This window comes from Sus scrofa, chromosome X (genome assembly GCF_000003025.6).
Source record: "Sus scrofa isolate TJ Tabasco breed Duroc chromosome X, Sscrofa11.1, whole genome shotgun sequence".
Taxonomy (NCBI): Eukaryota; Metazoa; Chordata; class Mammalia; order Artiodactyla; family Suidae; genus Sus; species Sus scrofa.
The window spans coordinates 88,383,506-88,396,542 of NC_010461.5; the positions used below are offsets into that span (position 1 = coordinate 88,383,506).

The window sequence follows — 13,037 nt, forward strand, 5'->3', positions numbered from 1 at the left end:
TTGGTCCTCTTGACTTCTTACTTAGCCCTATGAAATGGACGATATTAATTCCATTTTATATAGAAGAAACTGAAGCTCAAGTTACATGAATTGCCCAAAGTCACAGAGCGACAAACTGATGGGGTCGTGATTTGAACCCAAGCCTGTCAAGACTCCAAGCTTAGTGAATGAACCCACAGCTTCCCTTTTGTGCCTCGCTAGCAACATGACAATTCTTCAGATAATTTTAGGTAGCTCTCACGTCCCTTCAAAATTTTCTCTTTTCCCTTCAAAATTTTCTCTTTTCCAGGCTAAGCATCCTCATGTGCCATGGTTTCAGACCCTTTAACCACTGTGGTATCCTTTTCTGGGACACACTCCTGTTTGTCAAAGGGCTTTATAAAATGTGCTGTCAAAAAAGTGATAACAGGACTTTGAAAGGGGTCTGCCCACCGCAGAGGAGAGCTGAATTATTGCTCCTGTGCATTAGCTGATGTTCCCTCGCCCCATACCTTTTTCTTCCAGCAGCCACGTTGACTATTGTGTTGCCTGAGCGTATAGTCAGCTGAAATCTGCAGGTATTCCACATCTGAATCCTATACGACTGAGCGTCTAAACTGAAGTACAACCCTTTGAGTTTATTCCCAGTGGCATTTTATCTGGTTAGTTCTGACTCCTCATTCGAGCCTGTCCAAATCCTTGTGTATCTAGATTCTGCCTTTCAATATATTTACTCCCCCCCCACACACCCCTGGCACCAAGCCTGTCTTTCATATCTTCTTCCTCTGATCATTGATAGGAAAGTGGAATAGGATAGGGACAAGGGCAGAGCCCTGAAGCAAAATTTGGGGTGGTGATGGGCAAAAAAGTTGGAACAATTTTACTTGGAATAAACATTCATGAAGATTCCAGTCCTCCATGCTGGTCTGGCCTGCCACTGTTGCCTGAACCCTGGTTCTGAGGGCTACTTTCCCTTGAGGTTGTCCCACATTTTCTCTTCTTCAAAAACCACTTTATTGAAGTATAATTGATATACAAAAAATTGTCCATCAACAAATGAATGGGAGTTCTCATCATGGCGTAGTGGTTAATGAACCTGACTAGTATCCATGAGGACACTGGCCAGGTTCGATCCCTGGCCTTGCTTAGTGGGTTAAGGGTCTGGTGTTGCCGTGAGCTGTGGTGTAGGTTGCAGACCTGGCTCAGATCCCACGTTGCTGTGGCTGTGGGGAAGGCCGGCAGCTACAGCTTCGATTCGACCCCTGGCCTGGGAACCTCCATATACTGCGGGTGTTGCCCTAAAAAGACAAAAGACAAAAAAAAAATGAATGGAGGAGTTCCTCTTGTGGCTCAGTGGGTTAAGTACCCAACATTGTCTCTGTGATGATGTGGGTTTGATCCTGGGCTTCATTCAGTGAGTTACGGATCTGGTGTTGCTGCAAGCTGCAGTGTAGTTTGTAGATGTGGCTTGGATCTGGCATCGCTGCGGCAGCTGCAGCTCTGATTCAACCCCTAGCCCAGGAACTTCATAGGCCACAGGTTCAAGCCATAAAAAGAAAAAAAAAAGAATGGATGAAGAAAATGTGGTGTATATATAAATGGAATATTATTAAGCCTTTAAAAAGAAGGAAATCCTGCCACATGCAATACCATGGATGAACCTGGATGACATTATGCCAAGTGAAATAAGCTGGACACAGAAGGACAAATACTATATGATACTACTTATATGAAGAATCTTAAAATAGTCAAACTCCACATTTTCTTTAACCAGAAATTTCTTCCTCCTTGGTTAGAATTTTGTCTGGGGACGTAGTTCCCCTTATTTTTTTTTTCAACTTTCCTCCTTTATTTTAAACTTTCTGCCCACCTTAGGGAAGATCTGAAATGGTCACAAGCCAATAATATTTCAGCTGATGCTGATAGCTGAAGGAGAATTCCAACCGATGCTTGGATGATCTTCTTCCCCATTACTATGTATCTTTCCTCTGTTTCAGTCCTGCATTTTGCATCATGAAAGCAAGTGGCTCTAACCTCTGTCTGGCCAGGCAGTCTGTAACATGCTGCCACGAAGATGTAACTTCCATTTCCCCTCCTTTTCATTTCTCATGCAAATGCTCACCATATGCAAATACACTCAGGTTCACGGATTTCCATATTGTTTTGGTCTTTCCCTTTTGAACTTTCTCATGAGGTTTTCCCACATTTTCTCTTCTTCTGGATGTTCATTACCATAATTCAATGATAAATCCCATCTCATCAAGTGGCAGTAATACCCAGAGGATCCTATATGCACCTTTTTAAAATTTAGAAATGATTTCAAAATTACAGAAAAGTTGCAAGACTAGCACAAAGAACGCCCAGAGACTTTTTACCCAGATTCACCCTTTGTTAATATTTTCCCCTTTTCCTGAGTCATTTGCTAACATGCTTTGTTTCTCTCTATTTTTTATGAAGCATTTGAGTGTAAATTGCATACATCATGACCTTTCACTCCTAAGTTCCTCAGTGTGTGTTTCCTAAGAATAAGGAAATTCTCTTATGTATCTGCAGTACACTTATCAACTTTAAGAGAGGTTAGATGTTGACGCACAACTATTCATTAATTCACTGTTCACATTCCAATCTTGACAGGTGACCCAATAATATATTTTAGAACATATAAAGGACCCAATATTGTCCTGTAGAGCCTAAGAGCAGGCATTAGATTTAACTGTCATATTTCTAGCCTCCTTTAATCTGCAACATTTTCTCAGCTTTTCTTTGTCTTTAATACACTAATAGCAATGTATTAATGACATCGATATTTTTAAAGGTGCCTTTTAATTTATTTATTGTCCTGCTCCTTATTTTGGGTTTATCTGATGTTTCCTCACGATTATATCCAGATTAGGCGTTCGCGGCTGGAGTATCACATAAGAGATGTGTTTTCCTTAGGACATCACATTTGGAGACACAGTGTCCACTTGCCCTTCACCAACGATGCTAATTTTGATAGCCTGATCAAAGGTGTTGCCTAATTTCCTCTCTGCATAGTTACTTTTTTTCCTTTTGCAACTCATAAACAACTGTGCAGTGATGCTTTAAGACTGCGAAAATATCCTCCCTTCCTCATCGAATCCATCTCACTCCCACTCCTCTTTTAGCATCTATCAATAATTCTTACCTGGTCCAGCCTTTACTCTAATGATGGCAAAATGATCATTTTCCAACTGAGCCTTCCCACCCACATTTACACGTTACTACTCCACATTCTACTGTAAGCAAAATCTCACCCTTCATTTGTTCATTTTTCTATTTCTTAGTATGGACTCACGGATTCTCTTCATTCAGTGGTTTATAATTCTTTACTGCCCTTACTTATTTTGGTGCTCAGATTGCCCAGATTCAGCCAGTGGGAGCCTTTTAAGATGACTCCTGGATCCTTATATTCTAACATTTTCTTAAGCACTTCCTTACTTTCCAGCACAGCAAAAGGTTCTAGATTCTTTTTGATCATATCCTGCCCTAGCCTTGAAATCAGCCATTTTTCTGAAAAACCCTGGTCCCTTTTAATTTTGGGGGGCTGTGCTCGTGACAGGTGGAAGTTGTTAGGCCAGGGGTTGAACCCATGCCATAGCAGTGACCCGAGCTGCTGTGGTGACAACACCAGATCCTTAACCTGCTGAGCCACAAGAGTACTGCACCCTGGTCCCTTTGAATGGGAAAATGTATTAGAATCCAAGACCTGGGTACTAGAAATACACACTCAACACCCCACACACATATACATACACACATATAATATACACACACTTAACATGTGTGCATATGTGTCCACATACATACACATATTTTAGAAATCATGAGTTCATGTCAATACTTCCAATTCCAGTCCATCCCCACAGGTTCCTCCTTGCCATCCCCCATTTCATAGTTGTATGTTCCTACTTCCGCAATGAGAACCCTGGCTCCCAACAACACCAACACAGATGCTCATTTGCTCCATCGCATAGTATATTTGAAATTGTTTCAGAATGCCGTTGCCCATAGCACTACAAAAACAAACAATCGTTGGGGATTGGTTTGCAATTCTTCTCTTGCCCCCATCCCTTTGCTGTGGTTTTTTTATACTTAAAATGCAAGTGGCTTCATTTGTCTCCATTTGCCTTTAGTTTTAGACCCCATTCTTTCCATTCATATTGATTTCATTTAATTTTTTTGAATTTGTAAAACAACAGTATGTTTCCAAAAAGGAAAACTCTACAAAAAAGGTATGCTCAGAGAAGTGTCATTCTCTCCTGTATCCTTTTAATTCTCTTCCCCCACCCCAAATCCCATGTAGTTAACCAAATCGATTACTTTCTAGTTTCCTGTAGTTACTATTGTTTCATAAGTCTAAGCAAATATATGTTGTATTTTGCCCTTTTTTCTTGCAAAAAAGGTAGCATACTACATATACTCTTTTGCGATTTTATTTTTTAAATTAACAGTATATCTTGGAAATCATCCCATATCAGTTCATAGAGATTTTCTTCCTTTTTCATAGGTGCATAGTACTTCACTTTGAAGTTTCTTTTGTCTTTTGGGGTTTTTTGATTGTTTTGTATTGTTAGAAGTATACCTGGGAGATCATATATTTCCCCCTTTGTATTCAAATTTAATATGCAGTTTATGATTCATACTTTGCATTGGTAAATAGGCAACCAAGCTCTCAGACATTGTTCCTGGCCCTTAATCCTTATGGTCTTTCCATGAGAGTCACTAAACATCACCAATTTTTCCTCTTTCTATAGCACTCCATTATGCTTCTTTTCCTACTTTTAATTTACTTTTCCTACTTCCCCCCAAGTTAATTATAAAACCTTCCTGATCATATCTCTTTCAAATCCCTTATTATTATTTCCAACTTTCAACCTCACTAAACCTTTTGCTAAAGCTGCATAGAAATGACTCAATTCACCACTCATCTTCCCCCTGCCCTTTCTTTTCCATACTCTGGTAGAATTATGGTTAAAAATTGGTAACCTGACTAAAAAGCAGGTAACATAAGAGAGAAGTCTAGATAATTTGCAGACTAGAATGTTGATCCTGCTTTTACTAAAAATTAGCCAAATACATGTTTTTAATTATGTACATTTTTCTCTGTTTAAGTCAATGTTTATGGTCTAAAGAGTTTCAAAAGCAGAAACCTAGATCTCTTTCTCCCCTACTTGAGAGGGAAGAAGGTTCCAGACAACAATGTGTTCTTGGACCACCCAACCTCAAAAGAATATTAGAATCAGAACCAGGAAGGAGTAAAACTGAGTAGTGTCAAGTAAAGAGATTATATTTCCTATTGATTGTTATATTATCTCCTGGACTTCCCTGTGACACCTTGGAGCCCAGCTAGTTTTGGAAATAAGGGTGAGGATGGTGTGGGAGTGTTGAATCATGAGCCTGAAGGCTACACTACCTTTCAGAGACCAAGGAGTACTGTTGCTTGCTCCATGAATTGTAATGTAGTGGAGACAACACTGGACTAGTATTAAAGAAACCAGGGTTCCACTCACACCATCCCCAGCTGTCTGAGGCCTTGGGAAAATCACTTTTCTTCTCTCCATCTTAGGTTCCTTTTGTAAAATGAAGGAAATGTGGTGACTAGGTGTCCTTTTGGCTCTGAGATTCCATGTTACTGTGCTCTGCATGGAACCCACCCCTTCAAGGTCAAACTCAGATCTCAGAAGACGGGACCTTTGGGTTAAAGAGCTAGAGACTCCATAGAAGAGATGATTCTGGGAGTTCCTGTCGTGGCGCAGTGGTTAACAAATCTGACTAGGAACCATGAGGTTGCGGGTTCTATCCTTGGCCTCGCACAGCGGGTTAAGGATCCGGTGTTGCCGTAAGCTGTGGTGTAGGTTGCAGATGCGGCTCGGATCCCGCGTTGCTGTGGCTCTGGCGTAGGCCCGTGATTACAGCTCCGATTCGACCCCTAGCCTGGGAACCTCCAAATGCTGCAGGTGCGGACCTAGAAAAGGCAAAAAAAAAAAAAAAAAAAGATGATTCTGTGATTTTTGTATAGACGTTTTTCTATATGATTTGGCAGTAAATTGGAGTAAGCTAACTTTCACTAGTGGTTACTGTCAATTACCAGAAGCAAGGAGCCTGACATAAACTTAGATCCAAGGGAGAAAAGAAGCAGAGGAGGTTCATCTCCCTATGTCTTCCAGGACTGGAAAGAAAACAAAATGAAGTTTACTTTCAGGGGGACTTAGGATGAATTCTCAGTGTGCTTTCTTATCCTCTCGCTATTACCTTAACAGCCTTGTTTTTGCCCACATTACAGGCCTGTACAACTCCGTGGATAGCTGGATGATTGTACCCAACATCAAACAGAACCATTACACAGTTCACGGGCTGCAGAGCGGGACACGCTACATCTTCATTGTTAAAGCCATAAACCAAGCGGGCAGCCGGAACAGTGAACCTACCCGACTCAAAACAAACAGTACGTTGGGCCCATTCCAAAAGGAGAGCTCAGGAGTTCCTGCTGTGGCGCAGTGGGTTAAGGATCCAGCTGCAGTGGCTTGGGTCGCTGTGGAGGTGTGGGTTCCATCCCTGGCCTGGTGCAGCAGGTTAAAGGATCCGATGTGGCCACAGCTGCGGTGTAGTTTGCAGCCGTGGTGTGGATTCAGTCCCTGGCCCGGGAACTTCCCTGTGCCACCAGAGCAACTGTAACACAGGCAAACAAAAGGAGAGGTCAGGGAGTGGCGCAGCGGAAACAAATCTGACTGGGAACCATGAGGTGGCAGGTTCGATCCCTGGCCTTGCTCAGTGGGTTAAGGATCCAGCATTGCCATGAGCTGTGGTGTAGGTCGCAGATGTGGCTCGAATCTGGCGTGGCTGTGGCTGTGGCTGTGGTGTAGGCCAGCAGCTACATTTCCGATTAGACCTCTGGCCTGGGAACCTCCATATGCCGCGGGTGTGGCCCTATAAAGACAAAAAAAAAACAAAAAAAAAAAAGAGAGAGAGGTCAGTTTTGCCCTCCATGCCAGCAAGTACACTTAGCCTGACACTGTCCCCCAGGGCAGTGTGAGAGGGCAGAGGCACTGGGTAGAGAGAGGAGCTTTACTTTTGGTGTTTGGGCTTTGGACAAGGGATTTAGGTCTATATATAATAGCTGGTGGCTTGGAAGGATGTTGGTGAAGAATTTTTCTCTGGACTCCACCTTGATGCTGGGGGGACAACAGACTAAAAGTACTGTTTGTGTTAATCTGGTAAAATCCAACTACAGAGGAGCCATACCTGTTTGGAATGTTTTCAGCTGAAAGTGACAGAAAAATCCAACTAATGTAGCTTAACAAATAATATTTGTTAGCAGCTTAAACAAGGAGTATTTTTTCCACTCTCTCTCACATAGCAAGAAGTTTGAAGGTAGGCAGTTCAGGGTGGGGGCAGCAGCTGTGTGATGTCATAAAAGACCCAGGCTTCTTCTCCCTTTGTGTCCTGGCTCATTGCCACCTGGTCACCAGTGGCCACTGCCACCTCTAGATGTCACATTTCCTTTCAAGATGGAAAGATTGGGGCAAACGGTTTGTACACGTGATGGCTATCCCTTTTTATCAGGAAAGCAGGCACTTTCCCAGAAGTTTCCCTTACCCTATCTGACTTCTGCTTTGATCTTTTTAGTCACCTCTAGCAGCAAGGGAGGCTAAGAGCTTGAATAGTTAGCTTTGCTAGCCTCTATAGTGAAGGTGGGTAAGAGACAAAAAGTAAGGGGTGGGTATGATATTCACCAGTGGTATCTGTCAGATGTGGTTTTTTGTTTGTTTGTTTTGGCCATGCCTAGGGCATGTGGAACTTCCTGGGCCAGGGATCAAACCTGCGCCACACACAATGGAATACTACTCAGCCATGAAAAAGAACAACCAAATGTCATTTGCAGCAAAATGGATGGAACTAGAGATTCTCACGCTAAGTGAAGTAAGTCAGAAAGAGAAAGACAAATACTATACGATATCACATATCTAGAATCTAATATATGGCACAAATGAACCCATCTGCAGAGAAGAAACAAACTCATGGACATGGAGAACAAACTTGTGGTTGCCAAGGCAGGGGAGAGTGGGTGGACTGGGAGTTCGGGGTTAGTAGATGCAAACTATTGCATTTAGAGTGTCTAAGCAATGAGATCCTGCTGTATAGCACAGGGAACTATATCTAGTCACTTGTGATGGAACATGATGGAGGGTAATGTGAGAAAAAGAATATACATATACGTATGACTGGGTCACTTTGCTGTACAGCAGAAGTTGAGAGAACATTGCAAATCAACTATAATAAAACATTTTAAAAAAAACCTGTCCCACAGCAGTGACCCGAGCCATAGCAGTGATGACGCCAGATCCTTAACCACTAGGCTGGCAGGACCATGTTCCTCTGAAATGTTTGTGTAATACAGCTCTTGCCATACCCAGCTGTTGGCTCTTAGTAACTCCCTGGTTGTGTTATATGGCTATAAGGAATTCTTTGCTATGAATGATCCTACACAGCAAATATTTTCTTTAATTATTGATGATGCAACAGTCATTCTAACAAAGTTACCTAATTATATGTTACTTACATACCAGTAGTTAGAGAGCAAAAAAAAAAATTATCCCGTGGTTGAGTTATTCTCAGGGTTTTTCCTATTCTGCCACCAAGCAGCAGTGATCTCATCTGTTCCCTCGCTTGCTCACCTCAAATCTCCTTCCCCTAAAATCTGCTCCTCCCAAACTACCCACTGAAATAAAGCAAAGTACAAAACTGATTTGAGAACATGAGACCCTGAGAGCCCTCTTTTAATTCGATAGTCTCTGAAGGGGAGGGCAGCTTATTTTTATTTTATTGAAAACAGTAGCTTCTGCCTTGTCTCCTTAATATAATCCAAACACCGGTTGACTTTCACTGACTCAAGAATGATCATCATATCAAGGCTCCTCTGGTAGCGATGGTTCTGGAGGACAAAGATAGAATTCTTAACTACTTCCCCGTGCATCTTTCTTTCTTTCTTTTGTCTTTTTAGGCCACATCTGAAGCATATGGACATTCCCAGGCTAGGGGTCAAATCAGAGCTGTCGCGTCGGCCGACCCAACAGCCACAGCAACGCCAGATCCAAACCACGTCTTTGACCTACACCACAGCTCACCGCAACCCTGGATCCTTAACCCACTGAGCGAGACCAGGGATTGAACCCACATCCTCATGGATACTAGTCGGGTTCGTTACTGCTGAGCCACGACTGGAATTTCCCTCATGCATTTATCTTCTTTCTGCTTTCTTCAGGCCAACCCTTTAAACTGGATCCCAAAATGACCCACAAGAAGTTGAAGATCTCCAATGATGGATTGCAGATGGAGAAAGATGAAAGCTCTCTGAAGAAGAGCCACACCCCAGAGAGGTTTAGTGGCACAGGGTGCTATGGGGCAGCAGGAAATATATTCATTGACAGTGGCTGCCACTACTGGGAGGTGGTCATGGGTTCCTCCACATGGTGAGTCGATCCCACTTTTCTTTTCTCTCCCCTGTTGTCGGGGTCTTTGGCAATTCAGTTCTATAGCAAAACATAATACCAGGATGTCAGGGTTAAAAGGTATGTGTTGGAAACCACTCCTAGAAACACTTGCCAACTTTTTAAAAATAAAATCTTGGAAAATATACTGAGCTAGGACTTGAAAATTACGACACTCTAATTGCTAACTTTTTTTTTTTTAAAGCTCTGGCGCTATCCGTATTATGGATCTAAATGTAGACTCTTTAAGGAAGAAACATGTACTCTCTTTCTTAGATGTGTGGTGTCTAGCACAACTCAGATCATCAATACATGTTTATTCCTTTCTTTTTTCCCCTGTCTCACAGGTATGCAATTGGCATTGCCTACAAATCAGCTCCCAAGAATGAATGGATTGGCAAGAACGCCTCCTCGTGGGTGTTCTCCGATGCAATAGTAACTTCGTCGTGAGACATAACAATAAGGAAATGCTGGTGGACGTGCACCCGCAGTTGAAGCGTCTGGGTGTCCTTCTGGATTATGACAACAACATGCTGTCTTTCTATGACCCAGCTAACTCTCTCCATCTTCATACTTTCGATGTGACCTTCATTCTTCCAGTTTGTCCAACATTCACAATCTGGAACAAATCCCTAATGATCCTGTCTGGCTTGCCTGCCCCAGATTTTATTGATTACCCCGAGCGGCAGGAATGCAACTGCAGGCCTCAAGAATCCCCTTATGTTTCTGGGATGAAAGCTTGCCATTAAGTTTCAAGAGAGCATATAATTCACTGGCTCTCCAGTTCAGCAGTTCTTCCCCTCCTAAACCTCAGTTAGTGTCAAATAATATACCGGAGACAAAAATAAAGTTCATTTGAAGCCTCCAAAATAACTAGATATTATAGATTTAATTTTTGTGCATTCAAGCTTGTATTTGAATTCATGTACTGAGTTTCTCAGAATGAATTATCTGAGGAGTCTGGGTTCAAGCCATTGGAGAAGAAATGTGGAGAATGCTTCTCTTGTCATTGGAGAATTAAAAATTCCCAATGATTTAGGAGCGTAACTGCTATTGGAAGGAATTAGGGTAGTTCGAGGGAAATAATGTAGAAATATGCTCTGAACAAGGGGCTAGCCAGTGGGAAAGCGGGGGGTGTGTCAGCCTTTTTAGTCCTGGCCACTTGGGCCAAGTAGAATTTTGAAGCGTCAAATGACCCCATATTATGTGTAGCTTTTTATAAAAACCCACAATCAAGGATTTATTATAAGAAAACATGTATGTGTATATATAATATATATATAAAATGAATAAATAATATATATTATATATTCATTTTATAATTATATATACATAATAAACTTTTAATTTACTCATTTGAGTGAGAAATATACTGGAAGGGAAAATAAATTATACCATCCATTATTGTCCCCTAAAGGGAACATCAAAGTTAGTCCACGTTTCTTCCCTCCTTCCATTCATGCCTTCCTCCCTCCCTCCTGTCACACACTCATGCAGATGCGGTAATGACACAGATGGCGGGAAGGGCTCTAGGTTGGATTCGGAGAGACTGGGAGACAAAATTGCACAAGAGATGCTACCGCTGGATAGAAAATTGATTCAGGTAGACATGTTATATGTAGCACAGTTTCATTGATGCTACCTAATGGAGCAGGCTTGTCTGAATTCTTAAGAATTCCATCAGAGAATATTTCACAGAAATACAGTTGTATTACTCTCAAGTACATACAGTTACTAGAATTAGGCTGAAAAAAAAAAGGATTTGCGTAATGAAGGTTCTCTAGGAGCCTGCTTTATTTACTTAATCAGTAAGAATGGAGCGTTGTAAGTGCAACAACTATTTGCATATAAATATACTTATATTTTCAGATAAAACACTTCTGAAGTGCTTACGAATGCCTGAGAATAGTTTGTTTTCTTAAACAGGTCCAATACTCATTCCTCTCCGTGATCTTGTTTACACTATTCATTTGCTTAGCCAGCCCTTCATGGCAAATGCAGATGTAACCTTCATCCCAGTCCTTATCGCTGTCCTCGAAGGGAATCAAGCTTTATAGTCTATGCTTTTGTCAGTTCCAGTGCTGGGATTAGGACTGTCGGCCCCAGAGCTTTCTCCTCTCAGGAGCTCAATCTGCTTCAAGGAGTCTACTTCTTGGGATTTGTGAAAATACTATTCTCGTTACAATGTGGAAGTTGTAACAAGCCCCCCCCCCCCATCAGAGCCTTGAAACATTGTCAGAACATCTCCCCCTCTTCCTTTCCACCACCATGGTGGACGTTCATTCATTAATTCATTCAACAAACTGCTAGATGCCAGGTACCACACGGCAGCTGCCATGTTGACAATCCTCAGTCCCTGCTGTCAACTAGTTTACTCTTCTGTAGGAGAGGACATCTATACATCCCCTAAGGAACAGTTTTGCATTGCTTGTACGCCTAACACGAGAAGCAAGACTGATTGTAGATACAGATGGCAGCTTCCAACTTACCTATCCTGTGGCAGAGTCAGATTTTTGGCTTTAAAAACCATATGTGCTTAACTGCTAATCAGGAAATGAGCAACCTTGGTAAGATTCGCCACTGCTGGAAAACAGCTTGCGGTGATGGACATCTCCAGAACCTTGGGACTAAAATCATCTATTTCCTCTGCCACTGCCTAGCTGTGTGACCTGGGGCAAGTTTCACTTCACTTCTCTGAGCCCCTGTTTCCTCTTCTGTACTATAATACCTACCTCACAAGGCTGTTGCGAAGATTCCAAAAGATAGCACACATAAACTGCTTAGCACAGCACCTGGCCTTTAGTTTAAGTATGGCATCAGTGTGGCATCCTTAACTTGTAAGCATGGCCTTGAGTTAAGTATGCAACAAATATTAATCTCCTCTGCTCAGCCCCAGCTCCAATACCGTATAGCAGTGCTTTAAAATGTGTGTATTTCATTTCTCAGTTACTCCTAAGTCTTTCCTTCAGGGCCTATCCCCAAACTCCTAAACAAAACAGATGCTTTTAAGCTCTTCATAAAACCCTTCGCTGGCTCCCGTAGCATTCAGTAGAAAGTCCCAATTACTTAGGGTTTGGCTCTTTAAGTCCCTATTTGCTTTCCCAGCTTTATCTTTTAACACTTTCCCCCTCACACTGATGACTCTAATCAAGCTTGACTGTACAAGTTGTTCTCTGGTCCTGGAAGAGAGATACTGTTAACAATTTTGATGCCCAGAGTTAACAGGAATTATTCCTAAATTAAGGGAATAGTGTGAAAATGCAATTAAGTGCAGAATCCTCCACCTCCACCCAATCCAATTTTCCTTATGTTGGTTGGCCTTGGGTCTCCCGTGCTGTCCATTTTTTGTGCCTTTTTAGATTTTAGCACCCCGAGATGAGGCTGCAATTTCCCCACCCTGCTTTTGACTCCAGGCTGGACTGCTTTTCCCCACCTCTGCCCTGCCCTACTAGATTAACTTCTGAAGCCCTAGACTGGCTTATGTTCTCTTTGGAGCGTCTGTAGCACCCTGAGCTTGCCCCCCTCTCAGCAATGATCACTTTGCACAGC

General features: G+C 42.2%; 1 protein-coding gene across 1 annotated transcript in view; it reads left to right on the plus strand.

Moving 5' to 3' along the window:
• Positions 1-11,380, plus strand: part of MID2 (midline 2) — a 100,854-nt gene extending 89,474 nt beyond the window's left edge. The window contains 4 exon segments of the mRNA XM_005657908.3: positions 6,284-6,445; positions 9,263-9,470; positions 9,836-9,909; positions 9,912-11,380. Coding sequence (XP_005657965.2) covers positions 6,284-6,445; positions 9,263-9,470; positions 9,836-9,909; positions 9,912-10,237 — 770 coding nt within the window. The 3' untranslated portion in view covers positions 10,238-11,380.